This window comes from Delphinapterus leucas, chromosome 1 (genome assembly GCF_059928025.1).
Source record: "Delphinapterus leucas isolate spDelLeu-1000000601 "Yukka" chromosome 1, BTC_Dleu_Yukka2, whole genome shotgun sequence".
Taxonomy (NCBI): domain Eukaryota; kingdom Metazoa; phylum Chordata; class Mammalia; order Artiodactyla; family Monodontidae; genus Delphinapterus; species Delphinapterus leucas.
In genome coordinates this window covers 93,932,475-93,958,530 of record NC_143129.1, presented here as the reverse complement: position 1 = coordinate 93,958,530, position 26,056 = coordinate 93,932,475, and the positions used below count along the sequence as shown (strand labels likewise).

Sequence of the window (26,056 nt, the reverse complement as noted above, 5' to 3'; positions counted from 1 at the left end):
GGCCTCCACCTCCCATCCCTCCCAGACACCTGCCTCTAATGCCAAGGTCCCCTTAGTGTCCTCTAGAGCCGAGATAATTCGTCCAGACTCCCCACACAGCCCTCCCAGGCCCTGAGGGATGGCTCCTACCTCCCTAACTGCACCTCCGCTCAGTCCACCCCTGCTCCAGCTCAGGCAGTCATCCCAACTGCACACCTTCTCCACTCTCCTGCACCTTTGCCCTTATCATGCTGTTCCCTCCACAAGGGTCATCCTTCACCCTTTCCATTGAAACCCTGTCCACCCTTTGCGGCCAGGATCCTGTCTCACCTCCTCCATAAGGCCTGCCCAGAGCTCAGTCACTCTCCGAGCTTCACTCACTTTACTCATCTTGTAGGGTCCTCCCATCCTTCTGTCTTGAATTGTGGCCTCCTGGGTAAACCCCACTCTGCCTCTCCCCGAGGTTCCATGCCTTCATCTCCCAGAGCGGTGATCTTCACAACTCCTGCAGCCCCTGGCATACAGTAGGAGCTCAATAGATGAGCGATGTATGGAGGAGTTGAACGGCACAGGGAAGGGTCTTGCAGAATGGTAGGAGGGAAGGACAGTGGAGCGGAAAAGTGTGGAGAAGAGAGTGAACAAAGGCATTGAGGTGGAAGTGGCTAGGGCAGGGGAATAACCACTTTGTCGGGGGTTGAGTTCATACCAGGAGGCCGAAAGAGATGCGCCTGGAAAGATGAAGGAAGTGAGGCCCAGGGCTCAGAGGGCTTCGGCCATGGGGCTCCCATTCCTCTTTGAGGTTAGAACCTGGTAATGCTCCAGAATCTGGGTCCCTTGGTCAGGGGCCTCCAGAGGCTGCTCCCGGGGCAGCCGCCTGCCTCTCCTGCCCACCCCCTCTGTCTGGGTCGTCCATCAGAGCCTTGCTCACGGCCCCAGAGCCTCGCATTGACGCGGGCCCGTGCGTGAGTCAAGCCTGCGTCACGGCGCCCCGCCGCCAGGGTGGCCTTTCGCAAAACGAGGGAACAGTGCGCGCTGCGCTCCGCCCCGCGCCGTTCCGCTCCGCAGAGCCGGCGCGGCCAGGGCGCAGGGAGGGTGGCCCTCGGCCCCGGTGCCTGCAGCCTCACGCGCTGCCTCCGCCGCGGGACCTGGGTTCCCGGACCGCTCCCCCGAGGCGCGGGCGGGAGACGGGCAGGGACAAGCGGCGAGGAGAGGGAGAGAGGAGCGAGCAGAGTCTCGTGCGCCGGCGCGCGGCCCCGGGTCCCCTCCCAGCCCTGGCCGGGGCCCGTCGCCGCCACAGTCGGACTGCCCGTCGTGGGAGGGGCTGTGCGCCCGCGACCCGTCGGGAACCGCAGCTGCTCGGTCGGAGTGCAGCGGCCGAGACCGCGCGACGGCCACGCGGGACAGGTGAGTCGCCGGCCGCGCCCCGTCTGGCTTTATGGGACCAGCCACCGCAACTTCAGCTGTTCCGGCCCCGCCCCAGCCAGGGAGGCCTAAGGACCGAGGTGAGAGGCGGCGCTGCCGGGGTATCGACCCAGCCTTGCGAGGGCCCCGGGCTCCTCCCGCCACTCCAGCCGCCGTTGCCTGGCGACGGAGCCCCGGGGCCAGCGCTTCTCGGGCGCTCCGGGGGTGCCTCTGCGCTGCGCTCACGGTTGGACACCGGACTCCAGCTTCCGGGGCTAAGAGGGCCCAAGAGCTCCGGAGGTAATCGGGCAGAGTTGCAGAGGCAAGCGCCCGTGGAGGACCGGGGAGGAGGCCCGGCCAGAATCGCCGCCTGGAGCTGCGCGCCCAGGGCGCAGTTCCCTCGGCGAGTCTCCTGCGCTGCAGGAGACCCCAGTCCCATCCGCTCGACTTCAGGCCCGTGACCTTGACAGTAACATTGGCAAGAGAAGCAGAGCGCTCACGCGCGAGATGAATATTTAATTCTCAGTCTTGGGGCTGGTCCTCTCTGAATTCGGAGCTAGCGGGGAGCCCATCCTCCCTCGAGGAAAGCGCATCTGGGAACCGAATGGCGGATATGGGGGGCGTGCGCGGGGTGCAGGTCTGGAGGGGGCACCGCCTCGGGAGAGAGGCCTCTGCCACGTTTATACCTGTGCGCAGCGTGCTCTCTAGCGATGCTAGTGTGTCTAGCGCACAGTGCTCTGGGGAGGGCCGCTCCTGCAGGGGCGCGGTCTCCTGCTCTATCCTTTTAAAGCTCAAACAGCCCTGTCAGGGCTGCAAGTGTTCAGAAATCCCGAGGCCACTCACCTTACAGGACCCAGTCGCTGTGACGCGGAGTTAAAAAAAAAAAATTGTTCCCACTCCTCTTTCATTCATTGAGAAAAAATTTAACGGACCCTTTGGATTAGGAAATTTCTAACCAGAGCTACCTTTGGGGCAATTCCGCTGTGGGTATGAGGCAGGTGGGGTTGGGTTGGGGAGAGAAGTCAGGGGTGTAGAGAAGGAAGATTCTTTTGAGGGCACTGCCCCTGCCTGTTAACAGGAACTTTCAGGAACTAAGAAAATCCTGTAATGGCTTGCCCCAAAATTCAACCAAAACTTTAGTTATGCTGTGCTGGACCTACCGACTGATGTCTGAAGAACAAGGCCAGAGTGTGTGGAGGTTAACAGAGGGCTTCCTCCGTCTCATGCTCTGCTTGCATTATCCCATGGTCTGGTGAGGTGGACCCATCACCTGGGCAGGAAGAGCTTTGAGGTCACACCTGCTTGTCCTTGGCCATGGCCCATCCATGGGACCATGAGAAGCTCAGCTCCTCTGCTGGCTTTTTGTCTAATAGAGCAGCTGTGGCTAAGTAGGTGGGGAATTTCAGCAAATCCCTGCGTCTCAGCCTGGAGGGTGACTCAGTGTAGAAGGCAGATTGTGCCCACCAGCTCTGACTGGAGTGAGTGTGCTTGGCCTGAGTCACACACAGTCATGTGTCAGCTGTTTGTGAGTTGAATGGAGTTTACCAGGACTTGTGAGTGGCAATGACCCAAGCTCTCAGTGTTTTGGAGTCACTGACCAAAGGTGAGCAAGTCTCCAGAATGAGCTAAGCAGAGCTCAGGCTGCCTGGCTGCTGGGCAGGGGTCCTGGAGCTCTGACCCCATGGGGAAAGTGAGCAGGGCCGGGTTGGGGGGATGTTGGAGGAGAGGCTTGGCGGGGGGGCCCTGTGATTTCAGTGAGAACTTGGCCCAGTGCTCTACCATGTGCCAGCATGGGGTGACCTTGGGCAAGTCCCTTTACCTCCTGAGCCTTGGTTTCCTCAGCTGTGAAGCAGGGATGCCAGTGGTACCTTTTCTTTCTTTTCTTTTTTTTGCGGTACGCGGGCCTCTCACTCTTGCGGCCTCTCCCGTTGCGGAGCACAGGCTCCGGACGCGCAGGCTCAGCGGCCATGGCTCACGGGCCCAGCTGCTCCGCGGCATGTGGGATCTTCCCGGACCGGGGCACGAACCCGTGTCCCCTGCATCGGCAGGCGGACTCTCAACCACTGCGCCACCAGGGAAGCCCCGCAGTGGTGCCTTTTCTGCAGGCTTATTTTTGAGACCAGTGCTAGACATGTAGCAGATGCTCGTTAAATGTTAGTTCCCCGCCCCTTTCCTTATGGGCCTTAATCAGAAGTGATTCTTTCTCTTCCTGTCCTTGTTTCTTGGTGTGAGAGGGGGCGTGGAGACAAATGAAAGTGGCAGGGCTTTCCATGTGGTTAAGAAGGACGCATAACTCAGCTTCAAACTGACCTATTCCAACCCTTAGGTCTCCCCTGGGAGACCCTGAATGGGGAAGCCTGAGTAAGAGCAGTGCTATGGTGGGTGGAGTGGAAGGTGGGGGGTGAGAGGGGCTGTGCTGGGTCTGCTGGGTGCCCTTGGTTGCCTACAGTTGCTTCAGGGTGAGACTGTAGCACAGGCTTTGACTCCTGAGGATTGCTCATGGCTGTGGCCTACACCCAAGTTGCAGCACTCGCTAAACTTCACGGGTCCCTGCTCTTTGATCAGGTCTTGCCATCCCCCTCCGCACCTGTCCTGTCCATAATGGAGTTGGGAGCTGCAGAAGAACAGTCCAGGGGAGGCTAGGCTGGCCTTCCTGGAGAGGAAAGGAGTATATCTCCTGCCTTTCCCGAAAGATCCTGGGCCACTGGCTCCCTCCCGTAATATGTCTAGACCTGGTGCTGAGCTAAGATGTGTGCACCTTAAGAGCAAAGGAAATATGGGGATCCCCAGGGCAGCAAGAAAGAAGCCATGCTGACCCAGGGGACTCCAGTCTGCTTCTGGAAATGTGCGTGTGTTTGTGTGTGTGTGGGTGATACGGGAACCCTGGAATCACTGCCCTCCCGATTGGATCTGGGAGCAAATTCCAAGGATGATAAATACAGAGATGGGAGGATTCCTAAGAAGCAAGTTCCTTCTGCCTGTGCAGCATCCCTTCCCTGTGCTCCTTCCTGTCCAGGTTTGCTGCAGCAGGACAATTCATCATGAATCCCTTCAAAGCTGCTAAGGTAAGCAGCAGAACAGTTTAAAAGGAAGATGGATTTCGTGTTTTTTTGTTTTTTTTTTTTCTGAAAACCAGGTCTGAGTTATTGCTTTGCTCTCAGACTGGGCTGCAAGAAGTCCTCACAACAAAATATCCAGGGCACCAGAATGGAAAGACTCTGTTAGCCCGTACAAAGTTCTTTTATAGCAGCACTCTCCTGACTGCTGTCCCAGGCTTCCAGAGGTCAGAAGCACAGAACCGCAGGTAGATCTGTGTTAGTGCGCTGCCCCGAACGCAGGTGGGATGGTGATCTGTGGGGAAATGCCTACTTGGCCTGCTTTTAGGAGGGCCAGGTGCTGGGTTCCAGCAGCTCACTCGGTGCTTGGCACACAGGAATAACATCCAGGTTTTTATTGAGGCTTGTGCTAAGTGCTTTATTCATACACTATCTCGTTTAACCTTCACTACAGTCCCAGGAGGCATATTACTGCTCTCAGCAGTTTACAGATGTGGGACTTGAGGTTCAGAGAGGTTAACTAATTTGCTCAAGGTCACACAGTAGTGAATGGCAACCTGAGAATTTGAACTCATGTCTGTCAGATTCCAGACTTCATGCTCTTGATGTCTATGTGATGTGCCTCTGTAATAAGTTCTTAATAAATGGTGCTGACAACCTAGGCATTTACCCAGATGAGCTTGTCTAAACCTGTGAGTTTGGTTCTTTAAGCTGGTGCCCTGAGAAGGGGGTATGAGCCTCTACTAATGGGAAATTGGTAGAGAATGAACATATCTCAGTTTCTGAGTTTGGGGGAATACAGTATGTGGTTCCAGGTAGATTGGAATCCAGAGAACATCCCAGGCTCCATCTTGTCCTGTCCTGTGCATCTTTCTCTTCCTGACCTCTGCCACCCCTGACCTCATTCCCTTAAAGTTTGTCCAAGTCTGGGGTTGGTTCTGGGAGCAGTGAGGGTAGAGTCAGAGCGGATTGGAGGTTGCCCTGAGGATTTCTGTGTCTGCAGAATCAAGGACAGCCAGTCACTGGTGGGAGCTCTGATGTGTCAGGTTTCTCTGCTGGACAGGGTGTGCTAGGGACCTGCAGCCGTTTCTGGTGAGGTCCCAGACCCCAGAGCAAAACTGCTAACACTCCGAGGTTATTTACAGCAGCTGCGGCATGGGCTGCCCAGAGGGATGTTGCTTGCTTCCTGGTTCTGTCCTGTGGAGCCCACTCTCTTTATCCTTGGGGCTCCACCACTTACATCCTTGGCTGTTCTGGGAAACTTGGCATCCTCCTGGCTCTCCATCTCTTCTCTCTGTCTGAGAAATCACCTGGAGGAATAGGCCCATACTGTCCTAGTCTGCCTGGCATCTTCAAACCACCTTTGATCACCGTGGGGAAGTTTCTGAAAGTGAGGGTGGATAGTTAGAATGTAAGCATCTCCTCCACCCCCAGCGTACGAAGAGGTTTTCCCAGGAACCCTTGCTCCACAGGCAGCCATTTTGAGGAGATACAGCCTTGGGGTAATTCTCTCCCCCCCATCTCCCATCTCCCATGAGTAATTTTAAAAATTAAAACATGGTTCATCTCTGGATAAATCCAGTTATTTAAGAAAAATATAATTAGGTATTCACTGTGTACAGAAAACTCACATGTGAGAACATAAGCTCAGATGCAAGATGGATTACTGTACCAAATTATTCTCACATTTAAAACCAGGTATATATTGTTAGAGAATAATTTTGGGTCAGGTGAGGCCTGGGCAGCCTGAGTCCCCAACTTGGGAGTTGAGACGGAAAGCGCTTTTGCTCTGAGGCCTCCTGTGGAGTGAGGGTGGGGCGAGCAGGGCCAGAGGAAGTAACACCCCCGCTCCCAGGCCCCGGGGTCATTGCATCAGCTGCATTTGACCCACTGAGCTGCCACTCTGTCTTCCAGGGCCTGCCCACAGTTCATGTGAAGATAACAAGTTGCCTCTCGAGGTGTTCCATCATTTCTAATTTAATTACTGGTTTAATTAGAACTTCCATTGGATTCTTTGCACCACTGCTTTGCCACCTATTATTTCACTTGCAAATAGAATCTGTTGGTCCCCACCCCAAATTCCTGCTGGTTGCATTTTCTCTTTAATTATAAGACTTCTGGGCTCTGTGGTTTTAAATCCAACTCCACGTCAGGAGTGCTGTTTGAGAAAGCTACCATTCAGGAGATGTGAACAGTCACCTGGTGGAATGGCTCCAGCAGGTGCTGCCAGGTGAGTATTCAGGGAGGACGTGGACCTCCTCTCCCTGGGAGTTCTACAGGGCGGAGAGCAAGCATGCTTCTCTGCTGGGCAACCCGGCACTGGCTCCCAGAATGGCCTGGTGGATGCTGTCCACGGTCCTGGCACACCTCTGAGACAACCTGCCTGCTAGTAATTCAGGGACTCCTTTAGAACCGCTGGTAGGAATCTCCTTGACCAGTCCCCAAATTGTATTATGCCTCTAGCTTTGGGAAAGGGCCCAACCAAGTGAGGAAGCTCCTGACCTCAGGAACGAATGATGGTAGATGGACTTGTTCCATTGTTGACTTGCTGAATGAGGTTCACGTATGTCACTTTGCAGTGTGGCATGGTGCATTGGAGAACTTCCTAACCAGGGCCCCAGAGGGGTGGCATGAGGCCCAGAAATAATGATGCCTTCATTCCTTGGAATAGCCTTGAGTGGCCTAGGGTGGTGAAGCCTCCTCCATTTACCCCAGTGTGCCATAGCCGTATTCTCTTCTCTGTGTGTCATCACATGTGGAAGGGTGTAAAGCACCAGTGTATTGGAAAGACTATGGGCTATCGAGTGACGTAGACCACAGTTTGGATTCCCTCTCCTCCGCTTCATGGCTCAGTAATCTTGTACATGGTAGTTAGCTTCCCTTAGCTTAGGCTTCTTCATCTGTAAAATGAGAATTCCATTTTATCCCAAGTTTTTTTTTTGGGGGGGGCGGTAAATAACATATGTAAGCACAGTAGGTCTTCAAACATGTGTGCTCCCTCCGCTGTGATCTCAGGTGTCCTGCTGGGAGTGTTTTTCTGCCCACCCCTCCACAAAGCCGCACTGAAGCCTGGTGAGGAAAGAGACACAAACGTTTCTGGTTCTCAGGAAAGAGACATCATGTTGGGAGTGTAATTAAGGGTTTCTGATCACTATTCCTTCAAGTGCTCTTCACAGTCTGGTGGGTAACTCAGGTAATTGGACACCCTTGATTCCTTCTGTCTCTCTCTGAGACAAGAGAAAATAGTGACTTTAAGAAAATCCAGGTCGGTGGATTTGGGCAGTAGCTGTGAGGACCCATCTGTCACCACTGTGGGCCTCCCATGAATAAGAAAAGAAGGGAGTGAGGCCTTCACTCGTTGCTCCTGGACTTTTTATTTTCACAACTGATTTAAAAAAAATTTTTTTTCCAAATCAGGACAGTCTCATGGATCTTCTCTTTGGGGCCTGTGTGCACTTCAGCACCCTGGGGTCCTCTGTTTCCCTCTCTCTTTGAAACCTAAACCTTATCCAACAGCCAGCCCAGGTCACCACCATCTCTAACCTACCGTCCCCCCTTTTTCTTTTTCTTTTTTTTTTAAATTTATTGACGTATAGCTGATTTACAACACTGTGTTAATTTCTGCTGTACAGCAAAGTGCTTCGATTATACACACGTATATATATATATGTATATATATATATAATATATATACATTCTTTTTCATATTCTTTTCTATTATGGTTTATCACAGAATATTGAATATAGTTCCCTGTGCTATACAGTAGAACCTTGTTGTTTATTCATTCTATATATAATAGTTTGCGCCTGCTAATCTCAAACTCCCAATCCATGTGCTTTTAAATTTGTACTATACTGATCTATTTAAAAACAGGTGACATCAGTCCCCTGCTCTAAAACTGCCAACAGCTTCCTGTTATCCTTGAGCGGAAACCCAAACTCCTTTCTATGGCCCACGGGTCCTGCCTGCTCGGGATGCCAGTTATCCTCCTGTCTCAGCACCTCCCACTCTTCCCTGGCTCAGGATGCACTAGACACAGGGCCCTTCCTTCTAGTCCTTGAACTCACCAAGTGCTGCTCCTGCCTCAGGGCCTTTGCACTTACTGTTCCCTCTGCCCTGAATGCTTTCCCAGGATATCCACATGGCTTATTCTCTCACACTATCAGGTCTTTATCAGAGTTGCTTTCCTAACTCCCCTACATATTGTAGCATCCCTACCTCACTCCATCCCTGCTGTATTATATATTTACTTGTTATCACTATGGATACAGTCTGTGCCTATATATACAATATTAATTACACATTTGTCAGGTTTTTATTTGCCCTCTGCACTGTAATATACATCCCCCAGGGCAGGGACATTATTTGCTCTGTTCTCTGCTGTACTAGGACAGGACGTGGTGCATAGTTAGTGTTCAGTAAATACCTGTTGAAGGAAGTAAAGGACAGGAGGGAGAGAGAGAGGGAGGGAAAATATAGAGAGGAATTTTTAAAGTCCCATATTTCAGCAGTATCCCTAGTTCGTGGGAGTTTCTGGGCATTTTTCCATTCTCCTTCAGCCCAAGAGGGGAGTGGGAAATCAGTCGGAGCTCCAAGCACCTGCATCCCCCACCAGCCCCACATGTCCTCAGGTACCTGCATGCTTGTTCCACACCAGTTCCTGGCCATTTTGGGACTGTGGGTGGTTGGGCCTCTGTTCCTGGTTGGACCCATTTCCCCCATGTTCTCACGAGGAGGGGCAGCTGGTGTGGGTTTATGGTGTGGCCCCTGCGTTATATCATTTTATCCTCATGACAACCCTGTGAAGTCAGAGCCTCATCCCCATATTTTCAGGTCCAGAAACTGCAACCAAAGGAGAAGGTGTACTTCCCCAAAGACTCACAACTTGTAAGTGGCAGCAGAACTCAGACCCAGGTTTCCCTGGGTCCAAAACCCATGATCTTTCTGGGACAGTGTGGTGGTTGAGAGATTCTGGAGTCATCCTGTGTTGGTTGGGACTTCGGGCCTCCACTGTTTGACTGTGTGCCGTATTTCATCAATTCCAAGGTGTGTGATCTTGCACAGTGTCACATCCTAAAATTAGGATGTGCAATCAACAACGTCTCAGATTGGCTGTTGGTCAGGTGGAGTGGTGACCTAGTTGGGTGAAAACCTTCCATGGACACTTTCTGGTAAGTTCAAGAAAGTACCAGCACCAGAGGATCTTAAGTTCAATGAAATATAGGTAATTAATCCCTCTGAGCCTCTACTTCTTCATCTGTAAAATGGGGATAAGAGAGGCACCAGCCTCATACAGTTATTGGTGGGGTTAAAGGAGATGATGTCTGCTCTACACAGTGGCTGCTATGGAGTTGACCCTCAAGAAGTATCACCTATGTGCTGCTGTTGTCATTGTCATTATTACCACCTCACTCTGCCCTCAGCAACCTATATTCTAGTGCAAGGCTCAGGCATCTGTGGGGCAGCCGTGGTACTGCTCTTGCTTGTACACCCACTGGGCGTGCATTTCCCCCTCACATGATATGGTAGAACTGAACCAAAAGATTTTGTTGGCACTGGCCCCGCCCACATTTTCCAGTGCCAGTTCCTGCCCCTGTGGACCATCTGCCCCTTTTCCTGCTTTCTTTCCTCCTTGACTAAGAAAACACGCTCAGCAAATGCAACAGGAAGGTGAGACGGGCTGCAGGAGATTCCACTGGCTCCTTTGCCTGTTTGTTGTTTGGTATGGTCCACCAGCCTCAGAAACGCTCCATGCCAAGACTGTGCCCGTCCGGTGTTTATTTCTCTCTGGTGAGGGTGGATCCTGTCTGCAAAGTGGAGAAAAGGAGGCACAAATCATGGCTCCTTTATAAAAGGCAAAAAGTCAATGAGCGACGGTCAGGCTTCTTAGTTTACCTTAGCTTTAAACTGCCGCTTGGGGCACCAGATGCTCTTGGGATCAGGATGTCCTGTCAGAAAATGGGGAAAATTTGAAGCTGGAAAATTACATCAGACCCTAGAAAATTTGGGGAGTTCAAAATACTTTAATTCATTAATTCACGCACTCACTTCATTCATATCAGATTTGTTGAGCACGTGTGGCAGTAAGTCACCAGGATTTGGCCTTGCAGAAGCAAAGATGCTGTCAATCTGGATAAGGACAGGAGACCACAGCACAAACCCAGCAAATCTGTGAAATGGAGTCAGAAGTAACCATCCTATTGATTTGACTTCTCAGTAAGCTTTTCTTGCTCTTTCTCCTTCTATCCATGTGGTAACCAGATGCAGTTGGTAGGTAAGCGCTGTTCCCTATTTTCCAGATGAATAAGGAACAGAAAGCTGTCTTCCAAGGCCTGGGGTCCCCCTGACATGTGCTGCAGGGCTGTGCCGGATTAGAGCCCCTGGCTGGGCAGGCGACTTCTGGGAGGTTTACCGCCTCTTCTCTAGTCAGAACTATTAGCTCTTCGCCCCGGCCTCTTTGTTTCAAAGGCAAAGGCAGTGGTTCAGATTTCAACATAGGAAGCGGGTTGTTCTTGGAGGGTAGGCAGGCAGAGACCCTGGAGCATCTGTAAATACCACATTCTGTCTGGTGTGCCAGGCCCTGCTGGGCCCAGGGCAGGCAGGAGGGGCACAAAGCTGAATACACCTTGGGTCCTGCCCTCAGGGAGCCTTGTGGTTAGAAAAGGAATCGGGCCTGTAAACAGCTAGCTATGCTAGAAAGCCAAATGGTAAAAGTGTCAAATAGTCTTATAAAGAGCGTGCTGAGGAGAGAGAAAGGGATACTCATTCTTACTTAGAGGACTGCGGAAGGTGTCACAGGTGAGACGGTGGGCCTCGAGCTGGGCCGTCAAAGACTAGAAGGTCCAGGAGGCAGAGGATGGGGAGTGGTGGGTGGGCAGGGGAGGTGGAAGGGGGCCCAGAGGAGGAGCTGCACATGTCTTGGCCAGGGCAGTGCGTTGGCAGTGGGTGCAGAGGACGTGGTACCCAAGAAGCCGCCTCTGAAGGCCTGGAGGAGAAGTGAGCTGGGAGCCTGTCGCCGGCCTCTAGTGGAGAGAAGTTCTGAGCTAGAGCATGAGGGGTGGGAAAGGACAGATCTGAACCCACTGACAGGAATTTGCGATGTGGGCATGAAGGGTGAAGGAGGGAGAGGCCAGGAATGGTGCTGGGTCCCTGCCCGTGCGTCCTGGGCGAGAAAACTCAAGGCGGGTGGCCAGCAGGCCCATCAGGACCAGTTTGCCCCACGTGACTGCCAGAGGTTCCAGTAAGACAATTAAAAATAATTTGGAGGATAATTTGGGTCTCTGATAACAGTCTGACCTGTTTCGGGCTCAGTGGAAGCCCAGAGGCTCTGAGGTAATTAGGACAACTGTGTGGGCCACCACCGCTTGTCACCTGGAAATCAGGAAGCTGTCAAGTTCCCTGAGAGAAAGGGGCCCGACCTTGCTTCCTTCTCACCGCCGCTTAGTCCTGAGTTGGACCTTGGCAATATGGTGCGGGGAGCTGGGTGTTCTCCACGGCTTTCCTCTGCTGGGGGCTCTCACGGCTTCCCTGTGGTGGAGGTTTGCATTTACGAGTGTGCAGCACTCTCTCCAGAGCCCCCCGACCCAAGAGCAGCAAAACTGGGCACGCCCCCTGGGGCTCAGTGAAGCCAGCACTCGAGATCTGTGGTCCCCTTGGCTCCTATATCCCCAAGATGGCAGCTTGTCCACTCAGCTCCCCCGGGGCCTCCCTTGGAAAATAAGTGGCTCCCTTGAGTTTGTCCCTTGAGGTATCTGATACAAACTTACCGACCCCAGGAGGCAGGTGCTCAGAGGGTCCCCCGCCCCCTCTCTGGCTGCTGTCAAGCGGAGGGGCCTCTGGCTTGGCTTTGGTTTCAGGGTGAGCAGCCACCCCCTTGGGGTAATTGCTGAGCGCTGTGCTTGAAAAGTTGTGGAGCCGTCAGTCCTCTGGCAGGAGATATTTTTACCTGTCTGCCTCCTAGTGGCACTATTTTTTTCTCTTTTTAAGAAGATTCACAGTTCACTCACTGGTCCTGCTTCTCTCACATGTGCTATTCTGAGCCGTAAGCTGCATCTGTTGCTAAGCGACAGATCTGGCACCAAGCGCTTTCTTGGCATTCGAGCCCCTCTGCATTCTGCTTTAAGTAACTGAGGCATTCCTTTCTGAGAGTACCATGGACTGATGCGCTGCTTGGGAAAGCAACTTTATAACCCACCCCCAACTACTACAGGGCGATGATCTGAGTACAACTGGGTTGGCTGTCAAAGCATCCCCACAGTGCACCAGTGAGCTCTCAGCTGGCAGAGGGTGGCCTGACAGACCAGCCCAAGGACCTGCAGTGTCTAGTGCCTGGGGCTGGTCACCCCTTGCCCACACGCACGTGCAGGAGGGGCACTCCCTGGAGAGATGTAGAGCTGAAAGAGCTTCAGAGATCATCCAGACCAAGTCATTTCACACACAGGGAAACTGAGGTCCAGAGAGGTCAGGGTGATGGTGCCAATTTGCACGGTTGGCTGGTGGTTGGTCAAGACCAGCACCGAGCCAGCCTCCCACTTCCTGGATCTTGGCTGGCTCCACGGTCCGCAAAGGCAGGGGCAGAGAGGAATCTGCGCCCCCCCCCACCCCGGGTTTTCTCTGATCCTGGCGCTTGTCCCCAGCAGTGCTTCGGGGTCCCTGGCTGGTACGCATTGGATTCCTGGGCCCTGGTCTGAAAGCTCACCTTTCCCCACAGACAGCCTCCAGGCTTCAGGGAGCTAGTGCGGGCAGGGAGGGAGGGTTGTTCTGAGTCGCTGCTGCCACCTTCCCTTTAAAGGCACGGCGAGAGCACAGGAGTGAGGACACCTGGGTGCTGAGAGCTGTGTGATGTGAGCCATGCCCTGTCCCACCCTGGGGCATAGCTGTCCAGCTCACTTCCCGGGCCGGGCTGTGAATCCGAGATGATAAGAAGAGGTGACGTTTGTGAGCGCTTGGTGGGGGCCGGTCCCCTTCTGAGACCTGTACAACCTGTCCTCCTCATGACATTGCAGAGTGAGCACTGCTCTCCTCGCTGACGCTGAGGAAACGAGCTCAGTAAGGTGAAGAAGCTTCCCAGGCCGGCAGTTGGTAAGGAGCGAAGCTGAGATTCGAACCCAGGCAGTTCGGCTTCGGAGCAGAATCACCCCATACTGTGCCCATAGACTGTGTAAAACATGTTTTTAAATGGTTTCAAACTATTGCAAATTTGAGCTATAGTTTGAGTAATAATACTGCTAGACTTTACTATGCGGCCATGTTTTTATCAGTAATAACCTTACTGATCTTTGGGCCCAGGCTCTGGCACCGCATGGCCTGTACCTGCTTCCCTTTGACCCTGGGGCAGGTGAGTGGGCCTGGGCTTCGCAGGGTGCCGTGCCACCAGCCTCAGGGTGCTGTCACTTCTCGCAAACAGAAAAAGACATCTCTGAGCTGGTGGTGTTGCAAAATGCTCTCCACCCTCCACCCCACTCCCCCCCCCCCGCAAACTCATTTTGGCTTTTCCTGAGGAGAAACAGGGCATTTATGTAACAAAATATAAATAGGGGGACTTACATATTTTTAAATGAATAAAGGCAAACAACACCAGGCTTCCAGGTAGCAGCCTCTGTCGTTTGGGTCCTTCCTGATGTCAGGCCCTGCACTAGGCACTTGGTATGCATCTGCTCATGGAATCCTCACGCAGCCCTGCCCGGGAGGCAGGAACTGTCATTAGATAGAACATTTTCACCCAAGAGGGAGCCTGATGCTCGCAGAATTCAAGTGAGGTGGCTGCCCCCTCCCTCGGCACCAGCTGATGTCTTTTTTTTTTTTCTTTTTGCCATGGTTTCCTTTTTTTTTTTTTTTAAACATCTTTGTTGGAGTATAATTGCTTTACAATGGTGTGTTAGTTTCTGCTTTATAACAAAGTGAATCGGTTATACATATACATGTGTTCCCATATCTCTTCCCTCTTGCGTCTCCCTCCCTCCCACCCTCCCTATCCCACCACTCTAGCTGGTCACAAAGCACTGAGCTGATCTCCCTGTGCTATGCGGCTTCTTCCCACTAGCTATCTATTTTACGTTCGTAGTGTATATATGTCCATGCCACTCTCTCACTTTTTCACAGCTTACCCTTCCCCCTCCCCGTGTCCTCAAGTCCATGCTCTAGTAGGTCTGTGTCTTTATTCCCGTCTTACCCGTAGGTTCTTCATGACCTTTTTTTTTTTAGATTCCATATATATGTGTTAGCATATGGTATTTTTCTCTTTCTGACTTACTTCACTCTGTATGACAGACTCTAGGTCCATCCACCTCACTACAAATAACTCAATTTCGTTTCTTTTTATGGCTGAGTAATATTCCATTGTATATATGTGCCACATCTTCTTTATCCATTCATCTGTTGATGGACAATTAGGTTGTTTCCATGTCCTGGCTATTGTAAATAGAGCTGCAATGAACATTTTGGTACATGACTCTTTTTGAATTATGGTTTTCTCAGGGTATATGCCCAGTAGTGGGATGGCTGGGTTGTATGGTAGTTCTATTTGTAGTTTTTTAAGGAACCTCCATACTGTTCTCCATAGTGGTTGTATCAATTTACATTCCCACCAACAGTGCAGGAGGGTTCCCTTTTCTCCACACCCTCTCCAGCATTTATTGTTTGTAGATTTTTTGATGATGGCCATTCTGACCGGTGTGAGATGATATCTCATTGTAGTTTTGATTTGCATTTCTCTAATGATTAATGATGTTGAGCATTCTTTCATGTGTTTGTGGGCAATCTGTATATCTTCTTTGGAGAAATGTCTGTTTAGGTCTTCTGCCCATTTTTGGATTGGGTTGTTTGTTTTTCTGATATTGAGCTACATGAGCTGCTTGTAAATTTTGGAGATTAATCCTTTGTCAGTTGCTTCACTTGCAAATATTTTCTCCCATTCTGAGGGTTGTCTTTTCATCTTGTTTATGGTTTCCTTTGCTGTGCAAAAGCTTTGAAGTTTCATTAGGTCCCATTTGTTTATTCTTGTTTTTATTTCCACTTCTCTAGGAGGTGGGTCAAAAAGGATCTTGCTGTGATTTATGTCATAGAGTGTTCTGCCTATGTTTTCCTCTAAGAGTTTGATGGTGTCTGGACTTACATTTAGGTCTTGAATTCATTTTGAGTTTATTTTTGTGTGTGGTGTTAGGGAGTGTTCTAATTTCATACTTTTACATGTAACTGTCCAGTTTTCCTACCACCACTTATTGAAGAGACTGTCTTTACAGTTGCTGGGGTGGAGGCGTCCAGGGTGGAGGGCAGGGGCTTTGAAGTCAGACAGACACTTCATTCATTCACTCACACACTTAACATACATCTCCTGATGTATACGCCTCTGCTCCGATGTCCCCTCCTCAGAGACGCCTTTCCAGACCATAATATAGCAGCCCTCCAGCTCGCGAGCCGCCCCACTCTCTACCCCATGTTATTGTCTTTATAGCAAAAATCACCACTGGCTATTTTATCTGTGTATTTCTTTCTCTAGTATCTGGCCTTTCCACTAGAAATATAACCTCTGCAAGAGGAAGCCCTTGGCTTATTTTGTTTGCTGCTGTATCCCTCACACCTGGAACAGAGCCTGCTACAGAGAAGGCACTCAGTTAATGTATGTCAAGTCAATGAATGAGTGAGTGAATGAATGAATGAGTGAATGAAATGGGCTCTCAAACCCAGGCCTCTCTGACTTCAAAGCCCCTGCCCTTTACCACGAGAGACGACTGTCTTCTTCCAGTGTCCCACCCCCCTTGCTGCTGAGTCTGACTCAGTGGCTTCGGGCAATTCACTTCCTCTCTCTGGGCCTCAGTTTCCTCATATATAAAATGAGAATGTTGCTAGGATCCCTCAAACTTTAATATCCCAAATGTTGGACTCTGCTGTCACATGAGCATATTCACTGGGCACAGACGGTTCTAGTCATGATTGAAAGCCAGCCCAGTGTCTCAGCTTGCAAGTTTGCACCAGCACTTTGCTTGCTGCAAACCCAATGGCCTGGGAGGACCCCGGGCCGCCATCCTGCAGTGCAGGATTTTCGTGCACGTCAGTGATGTCTTGGGAAGGAGGAAGAAGCTTATATTGAGCTGATGCCTATGGTTTCCGTGATGCTGCTGCGGGTGTCCTTCTCTGGATTTACCAGAAGGTGTTCATTTTGTCCTTGAGCCCACTTAGTTTAAAATGATGCCTTCCTCCCCTCCCCCCCGCTTCTCATGCTGGTGACCAGAGCTGCCACTCACTCATCTATTTATGGGGAAATTAGAGAATTTATGTTCTCTGATCGGTCAGCCTCAAGGTAAATTCTGCAGACTTGCAGGAATCCCCCTCAGTTTTCTCCAGTCGTGGCAAGATGAGCAGTACGTCATATCTAACGCACAGCAGATTGCTCTGATCAGGTCCTGCTGCAGGCTGGTACCTGCAGACAGGCTCTGGGCTAAGGTACCTGGTGATTGTGGTTGCAGGAGGGACCCACCCTCACCCTGCTCCCCATCTCTAGTTTTTAATAAAACTCTTGACGTAAGCTGAGGAGAGATGGGGTAGCTGGACAAGCAACCACTGCATGTGCCTTAGGTTTTGTCCTCCATTTGAGAGCCTGGGGACGGGGACCTACTGACTGGGGAGGGGGAGGGGCTTGTCCTGGCGGCCCAGGCAAGAGCACAGGCCTCCCCCTTGCACAACTCCTGCGGGCACCATCGGCTTCTGTAGCACAGGCACCGTAGCAGCCCGGGGGGAGGCTGAGGGCTGGAGGGGCCACAGACACAGAGTCCCACCTTGGAGCACCCTCCAGGACGTGATGGAGTGTTCAGCTGACCCACTGTAAAGTGGAGCCCCAACACAGAGCTACATTTCTTGTAGGGAGTTCTGAGGTCTTCCAGGCAGGCTGGCTCTGTCCCAGTCACTCCAAAGCCCAAGACCCTGGCTGTGCCTGAGGTGGAAGGGGACAGTCCCTAAAGAATCACTGTCCGCCTTAGATGAGGAGAGCAGGGAAGTGTCACCTGCTTGTGTGGTCCGAGGCCTGGCCTGGGGAGGGCTGGCTAACCCCACAGACCAGGGTGGACAGTTGTCCCCATCTGCCAGACCTCCTAGCTTCATTACGTGTGTAACGGGATCTGGCCAGCCAGGTCTCCTTGAAGATCCTTGTGGCTGGAGTCAGCCAGGAGGTCTGGGTCAAGCCCAGCGGCCCGGGCATCCCTGCACGCTTCCACTACAGAGGGACCTTGCCCAAGAATTCAGGTGGCACGTGCGAGGAGAACAGAGGCAGCTCCTTCCCTTAGTAATGGCAGAGCCGGATAATTTACATCCCTAGAAAGATGCAGGGCAACTGCCGGCCGGGGTGTATGTGGTTTAATTTTAAATCCTCCAACCTTCCCTTAATGAGGAGGTGCTTCGAAACAAGCAGAATGTTGGGATCCTTCAAAGGACTCATTTCCTTGGTGCTTTCTTTGTTTAAGGGAAAGCATGATACACGATGGGGAATTGCAGGAGTAGGGAGGGTTTTGCCTCCCCCGCCCACGTTGTGCAGACATTATCTGCTGTAAAACTGTCACTGAAGGATGGAGAACTGGCTCTTGGCTGTGGTGGCCTTCAGATAATGTCACTGCTGAGTGATGACCCAGGACTTGTTGGCACTGAGCAAACATCTCTAGGGCCCTGCTGCCAGAATCCTTAGCTGAGCCCGGCTGGTGCTCCTGCCTGGGATGCTGGTGTCCAGGGGCTCCATGGTAAGAGCTCTAGGCTTTTTTCCCCCAAGCATTAATGTCCCTCTGAATCACCAAAGGTTTTGTAGAAATACAGAGAATGATTCAGTAGGTCTGGGGTGGGCCTGAGAGTCTGTGTTTCTGACAAGTTCCCATGATGCCACCGGCCCCCAAACTGCATTTTGAATGCAGGCGCTGGCTTCCTGGGTCCCACCAGGTGGTTTGACTACATAGAACACAAGAGGGCTAGGACTTGGCTATACCCCGTGCTGCCCTGGGCGGGGAAGGCCGTGGAGCCCTTCAGATGTTCTTGAACATTCTAGGGTCTGTGGTTATGAAAGGGGTCAGTGTTGTCGTGGACGACCCTTTATTTGGGTTTGGTGTATGGTGTTGCTTCTTTCGTCCCATTAGGCTTGCCTTTCTGATGATGCTCAGGTAAGAAGGCCAGTAGGGAAACTGAGTGTGCAGACCTCGAGCTCCTCAGCGGGCACCTCAATGGGGAGGAAAGCGAGCTCGATGTTCAAGGCCACTGAGCGGCCTCTGAGTGAATGACGGGGAGTTGATGAATTGATTGGGTCGTGTCCACTTGGGCTCCCCACCTCTCTGGCGTGGTCAGCTAATCCTCTCCTGCTCATCTGGTTTCAGAGGTCCCTGGATGAGAAGGAGCTGACAGCGGCCGAGTCCCACCTTCTCTGCGTGCTGGGGAGCAGGGCTGCGTCGCCCAGGTGGCCCAATGCCGAAGAACAGCAAGGTGACCCAGCGCGAGCACAGTAGTGAGCATGTCACGGAGTCGGTGGCCGACCTGCTGGCCCTTGAGGAGCCTGTGGACTATAAACAGAGCATCCTGAATGTGGCCGGAGAAGCAGGCGGCAAGCAGAAGGTGGCGGATGTGGAGGACCGGCCGGCCTGGAACAGCAAGCTGCAGTACATCTTGGCCCAGATCGGCTTCTCTGTGGGCCTTGGCAACATCTGGAGGTTCCCCTACCTGTGCCAGAAAAATGGAGGAGGTAAGAGGCAGCCCTGCTTGCCCTGGGGGTGCCTGCAAATGGGCCGGGCTGAGGGGTGAAAAGAAACACCCCTTTGTGAGGCAGAACCAGAGCCCTCGTAGGTTGGAGCTCAGAACTCGAGTGAGACTCCCCAGGAAGAGCTAATGGCTAGCAGCTCTCAAGAGGCTGCAGGCATGATGATAAGAATGTGGGCTCTGGCCCTAGATAGCCTGGGTTCAAATCCCAGTGCAAGTTGTTCAAGTCAGCTTGGGTTCACATCCCAGGGAACCTGTGCAAGTTGCTTAATTTCTCTGTGCCTTGCTGTTCTGTGTTTGTAAAATGGGAACAATAGTAGTTCCTGTCTCCCAGGATAGTTGCGAGAATTAAATGAGCTTTACATGTAGAATGCTTACCGCTGTGTCGGACACAGTAACTCTTGGCCATTGTTACTAAATGCGTATTACTGCTGGGCACTGTTGTGAGCACTTCCTGGATATGAGGCTGAAGTACATGAGACTGCTGATATGTGAGTGTCTTGGAACAGCCAAAGCACCAATTTCATATGGTTCAACCATCATATCCTCCCCAAAAGCCTATGTGAGGAAGAAATATTCTCATCCTCACTTTAGAAACTGCAAAACAGGCACAAAGAGGTTAGATCACTTGCTCAAGTCACACAGCTAGTGATAAAGTCAGGATTGAAACCTGGACAGCTTGGCCCCAGAGCCTGAGCACTTAATCACTATACCCATAGCCTCCCAGGTAGGAAGGGTCTTCACGCTGCCCCCTGAGTTTCAGTCCCCCCAGAGGATCCTGCCCGTGGTATCAAACCCCTTCGACTCAATACTTCTAGCTCCCAGGGAGGGTAGAAGCCCACAGGCCTTATCCCCCAGCACCTGAATGCAGGCTAGAAAGTTCCAAAGGCAACTTGCTTTGAAACCGGGGGGAAACTAACCAAAAATAAGCAAGGCAAAACCCAATGGACTGAAAACAATGACGCTTCCAAGCTCAGACCTCTGGTCCTGGGAAAGTGATTTGAGTCAGAAGAGAGCTTTCATGCCCCTGAGTCCCTGTGCCCTGGGACTGCCACACTCCAGCCTGAAGGTGTGGCTGCCGCTTTGCAGGCATTTTAACCCTGCTGCCTCCCTCGCTGCCCCGTGGGACTCTCCTCCCAGTGATGGAGCCCTATTCAGGGACCCTCCTTCCTCTCTGGGACACCCTCCCTGGTCCAGAAAGCAGAGTCTGGCTGGAGGCTTCCCCTCCTTTGCGGTTTCTAGTGAAGGGCAGGGAGTGAGAATGCCCGCCTGACTTAGGCCAGAAACTTCCATCTTGCCACCAGGGCACAGTCTATTCCCCCTGTGCTCTCTTAGCTTTGAAGGATCTTTTTTTCCTCCCCCAATAAATAATTGCCAATCAGAGCTTTCAGTCTGTATGGCATGGCCAGGCCCAGGTCGCTGAGTTGATATAAGACCAGCCCAAAGCAAAGATACAAATGGAAGTGTGTGGTTCCCTTAAGTGCTGTGAGATGTTAAGAGCTCAGAGTACCCGAAACAACTTTGGAGGACACGTTACATTTGGGGACTCCGGCTGGCAACCTGCAACCTTGTCCTTTGTGGCTGAGATAATCAGTCTGCCTGAGCACTGAGGCTGAATCACAGAGTCCTTCTCCCCACTACACATTCTGCCCGCACCGCCGCTCCCCCGGGCAGCGTTCTTGCCAAAGTCTGTTAGTTTCCAGTGTCACCAGACAGTTGCCACGGCACCAGACATCACGAGCAACCCCTGGAAGAAAAGCGTTGTCGGGTCTCAGGACTCTGAGCTCCCCATCCCATGTTCCTACCTTCATTTTCCCATCCTTTCTGACTCCTGGAATCCCTCTTTATCTCTACCTTTAACTCTCCAGTATTTTACCGTTTTTATAGTAAGTCGTCTTAAATGTATTTTGGAAGGAGGCAAATTATCACAGGAAGGAGATGATTGGTCTGAGAGTCAAAACTCTGGCTTTGAGCCCTGGGTGATCCAGTCAAAATTACTTAATTTTGGATGGAAACTCTGGAACTCTGCCTAGCTCTGCCAGATGTTGACAGTTTATTCTGCATCCTCTCAGTTTCCTTTTTTTTTCTCTTTATTTTTATGAGAAGGAGGCAAATGGTCAGCAGGTGCTTACTATGGGTAAGTCACTCATTTAATCCTCACGGCAGCCCTGTGCAGTAGGTATACAGTTGAAGCATATGAAATGGCCATTTTCATAAGTCAAAAATGATCAAATATTAGTAATTTCATATGGTTCTACTTAATATTTTCATCCTCTTTACATAGATGGCAGAACAGTGGCACAGAGAGATCAAGCAATTTGCCCAAAGTCACACAGCTAGTAAGTGGCAGAGCCAAGATTCAGGCCCAGGAGGTCTGGCTCCATGGTCTGGATCTTAACCCCTACTCAGTGTGCATCTCAACAGGTTGAGATCGAGATGGTCTTTCAAGGCCCAGGAATAACCTTGGGGTTTGCAAGAAGCGAGACATGTATAGACATGTCACACAGCCTCCCGGGTTTTGTATTTCACCCGCAAGTCCTCAGGTCGGGCAAGATGTGCAGGGAGATGTGTCCCTGTCCTTTCCTGCAGATCACTTCTCTCCTCTTCTGCATCCCTGAGCCAGAGACCAAGAGACAGAACTAGGTTAAAAGGCAGAGCCAGGGGTCCTTCAGGCCCTCCTCCTTTTAGGATCGTGATACAGCAGGTTGTTAGTGACAAGTGGAATTTATGTGTGCACGTGACCCTGTGCACCTGTGTGTTTAATGTATTAGATGCTGTTATATGAGGTGTGGGAGGTGGCTCACCTGGAAGCCTCTCCTGATTAGCTCCATGGGACTCACACCCCTCCCTCAGGACACATGTGCTCAGTTGGCCGTGTGTGCATGCACTGACATTGCTCGTGTGAACCTGAAGGTCCCGCAGCTCTCTTGGGATAGCGTCTGTGCCTTCTGTTGCCCTGATATCCCCACTGCACACACCTGGTACAGAGTAGCTAACAGCTGACTGTTGCCAAGTGCCGGCTCGTGCGCCCCAGAGATGCCAGACCCCCTGGACTCATTGGCAGTTTGGGCACATGTTGGGGCGACAGGTGTCCACAGAATATGTCAGGAGGTGGCTGTGTCTGTCTCTGAGTCTAGCCTCGTGAGTGGGAGGCATTGCCATACATCTGGATCCTCCTTTAGTGTTTCGGGTCAGGGGAGCCAAGGGCTAGAAGGAGGTCTGGGCAGCCAGCGTGTGGTAGGTCGCACGTGTGAGCCAGACCGTTCCTGGAGGAGCACAGGGACTGGTGACGGTTTGAGGATGATTGGAGATGTGGCCAATGCTATGGGACCTGGCTGCCACCCCTCCCTTACCCTGCTGCTGTGCTCCAGACACCCTCCGACATCCCTCCCTCCTCCCCAGGTGCCTACCTGGTGCCCTACCTGGTGCTGCTGATCATCATTGGGATCCCGCTCTTCTTCCTGGAGCTGGCTGTGGGCCAGAGGATCCGCCGCGGCAGCATCGGCGTGTGGCACTATGTGTGCCCCCGCCTGGGCGGCATCGGCTTCTCCAGCTGCATAGTGAGTCGGGGGCTGGTGGCGGGCACTAGCCAGGAGGCAGAGGGGCTGCTCTTGGGCACAGGGTTTACAGACCAGAGTCCTGGGCGGGGGTGAGGGCAGGGAGGGAGACTCTCATCATGAGAATTGCATCCAGCTGGTGTCTCAGGGCCACATATTTCCTAAACCGAAAGTTGGCACCACTCTCTGATGGTCTAATATTTGGGATCGTTATGAAGGAGGGAAGGCCTGGGACATCTCCGCCAGAGTTCTCTGGGGACATGTGGACCATCTCAGATTCCCCTTTCTGCCTACCAGCCCATCAGCTCTCTGTGAGGGAGGCCCGTCCTTCTTCCTGGGTTAAAGAGTATTTTATTTGGCTAAGTGGGTGGCACGAGAAAAGGCAGCCCTGGGGTATGGCGTCTCCTTGCCAGTTTGCTGTGCGCACGAGCAGACCGGAGAAGGACTCAGGAGCCTGGGGCTGACCCACGAGGGGTGAGGCTTTGGAAGAGTGGGAGACAGGGAGACCCCACTGGCCTGGATGGGGAACTCCATGAGAGCTCCAGGCTGATCCACGGGGCAGCAGACGAGGCCCTGCTTAGCTCTCTAGGTGAGGAAACCGAGGCTCCCTTAAGGGCAAAGCCCGCAGGTGCCCATGCTCACACCTGGGATAAAAACTGGAATCTGCTTCTGGAAGGGACTGAGGATCTGTCAGCCCCGGTAGCAGGGCCAGTCCAAACCTGCCTCACTCAGCGCCTGGGAGAGATCACCTCTACACAGGTTGACATGGCTGAATACAGCAACCTCTGCTGGGGCTGGCCGGGGTGTGTACGCATGAGTGTGAGTGGTCTGCCCCTTGGACTAAAAACATCCAAGTAAAGATAGTGGGTGTCTCTCCTTCTGTATTCCACATAAGGTGTGCTGTAGGAGTGTCTGCTTGTGCATACCCGGGCTTAGGTGAAATTAATAAAGCAAGGGGCTCTCAGCTCTCACACTGCCCAGCAGTGTCACTGATACATCATATAGTCGGGCCCCTGGAGATAGAAGGGATCTCTTGACATCCAAAGTGGATGCAGCAGATCTCTGCATGTAAAAGCATTGCTTTCAAAGAAACCCCTTGAACCCTCAGTCAGAATCCATGTGCTCCTGTTTTAAATACAATTCTACCAAGGTTGGTTATCATGTTTCCAAGAGCGAGAAGTGATGTCTTTCTAGAGGCAGACTGCTGACAGTACCAAAGAGAAAGTAGCATCCCGAGAGAAGGAAAGACATGGGAAGCCAATAAGAAGCATTTACAAAACCTCAAAAAGCACAGCAGTCTGGGGCCATTTACTGTAGCGGCAGTAGCTGTACATGCCTCCATAGCCGTGGAGGGCAGCTCTGGAATTGTAATCCTGAGTCATCAGGAAATGATGGGGAAGCGCTTCAAGCATCTTAGAAGAATGTCAAACTGGAGAGGATTAACATTTTAAGAGTTTACTGCTTAAAGGAGAGAACTTTAATATCTGAAACATTCCTCTGTGGATTCCCCAAATAGCAGATGAGTGGAGGATTAGGAACAGGCCCTCAGCTGCCACTGTCCCATCATCCCATCCCTTCTCCTCCTCCTCCAAGGCTGTGCGTGGGGAGGGGGTGGGGGTGGAGTTGCCTGTAGCCTCTGTGACCCCCATGGACCCCCATCTGCAGGTCTGCCTCTTCGTTGGGCTGTACTATAATGTGATCATCGGGTGGAGCATCTTCTATTTCTTCAAGTCTTTCCAGTACCCGCTGCCCTGGAGTGAGTGCCCTGTCGCCAGGAATGGGACCGCGGCAGGCAAGTATGGTTCTTCTGAGGAACCCACCTGGGGATTCCAGCCAGCTCTGTCCCAGGAAGGAGTTGAAGGAGCCTAAGAGGCTAAGGCACAGATTTGGGATTTCATTGACTTGCTGTGCCGCCTTGGATAAGCCACCTACCCTCTCTGATCCTCATTTCCCCTTCTGATGATCTCTTGCCAGCCTATCCCACAGAGTTCTTACAGGGATTGAATGAAATAGTGAGTGTAGGTATAACTCCAGAGATTGTGACTTTCGTTTAGTTATTATTAACTACCCTATGTTACTCTAATACCATCCTATCTGGAAACAACCTTAATTTGCATGCCAGTCCCCTAAAGGGCTGGCTGACTTATCCCACCCACAGATGGGTAAACTGAGGCCCAGAAACAACTTTCCCATGGTCACACCACTGATTTAACCAGGGATCAAGGATGAGAATGCAGGTCTCCAGCTCCTTACTCAGAACTGTTCCCAAGGAACTTGAGGCCAGTTCTGCCTAATCCTTCCTGCCCTCCATGGATGGATGTGGGCAGGGGGATGCCATGAGTGGGAATTCGGTCAGATCAGTATATCCTGAAGCCTCTCAGGCCCCTTGAGAGCCCAGGAGTCCTCAGGGTCTGCCAGATCCTGGCTAACCCAGAACGATATCATTCTTCCCTGCTGCCCATGCTCAGCTGCCCTGGGTGAGGGTCAAGTGGAGGAGGTGGTCCCACAGGCCCCTCCACCGAGGCCCTGTGGCCTTTGCTGCTGTTTCAGTGGTGGAGCCAGAGTGTGAGAAGAGCTCGGCCACTACCTACTTCTGGTACCGAGAGGCATTGGACATCTCCAACTCCATCTCAGAGAGTGGGGGCCTCAACTGGAAGATGACCCTGTGCCTCCTCGTGGCCTGGAGCATCGTGGGCATGGCCGTCGTCAAGGGCATCCAGTCCTCGGGGAAGGTGAGCGGTTGGGGGGGTACCCACACTTACACGGGGGAGGGGGTGCCGCAGAAAAGTGTGGAAGGCGGGGTGGAGAACTCTGGGTCGCCCCTGCAGGGTTCTTTGGGTGGGCGTGGCCTCTGGATGGCTCAGGATGAGGGCACAGGCCTCTGAGGAGGTGACGGGAGCATCATAGCCACAGTATTGTTCCCTGTGGACAGCCCGCCAGGGATGGGCTTGTGGAAAATCACTGCCTTGACCCCAGCTGCCTCCGTGCTCACATAACTCCGGGTTGCTCCCACAGACTTTAAAGAGGAGGAAAACCAGGAGTACTGAGCTAGGACATTCGGCTAGACCCTAGCCCCTCAGCTTCCCTAGCAAGAGCCCTAGAAGGGCCTGCTCAGCAATTTTTGGTGAAAACCAACAGCTCAATGTATCGACAACTAATGAGCTCTGTGAACGGGTGGGTGCTGTGAGTGAAGGGGGCTTTGGGGGCCTCTGAGGGTGCAGACCAGCCAAGCCCCACACACACCGTCTCCCAGTAGGTCAGATTCCCTTCAAATAAGGGTACTTTCTTCTTTGTCATGTGTACCAGTATTCGTGGACTGCAAGGGCTGGAAAAGATATTAG

The 26,056-nt window shown here is 52.2% G+C and overlaps 1 protein-coding gene across 4 annotated transcripts in view; it reads left to right on the top strand.

Moving 5' to 3' along the window:
• Positions 1 to 965: 965 nt before the first annotated feature.
• Positions 966 to 26,056, top strand: part of SLC6A17 (solute carrier family 6 member 17) — a 52,361-nt gene continuing 27,270 nt past the window's right edge. Inside the window, exons 1-5 of one of the 4 annotated variants that reach the window (XM_089918374.1) lie at positions 966 to 1,383; positions 18,783 to 19,144; positions 22,561 to 22,718; positions 24,381 to 24,507; positions 25,266 to 25,447. In XM_089918374.1, the coding sequence (XP_089774500.1) occupies positions 18,871 to 19,144; positions 22,561 to 22,718; positions 24,381 to 24,507; positions 25,266 to 25,447 (741 nt within the window). In that variant the 5' untranslated portion in view covers positions 966 to 1,383; positions 18,783 to 18,870. Of the gene's footprint in view, positions 1,482 to 15,152; positions 19,145 to 22,560; positions 22,719 to 24,380; positions 24,508 to 25,265; positions 25,448 to 26,056 lie in introns of those variants that run through there. The other 3 variants (XM_022584120.3, XM_022584121.2, XM_089918363.1) reach the window with 3 other exon arrangements.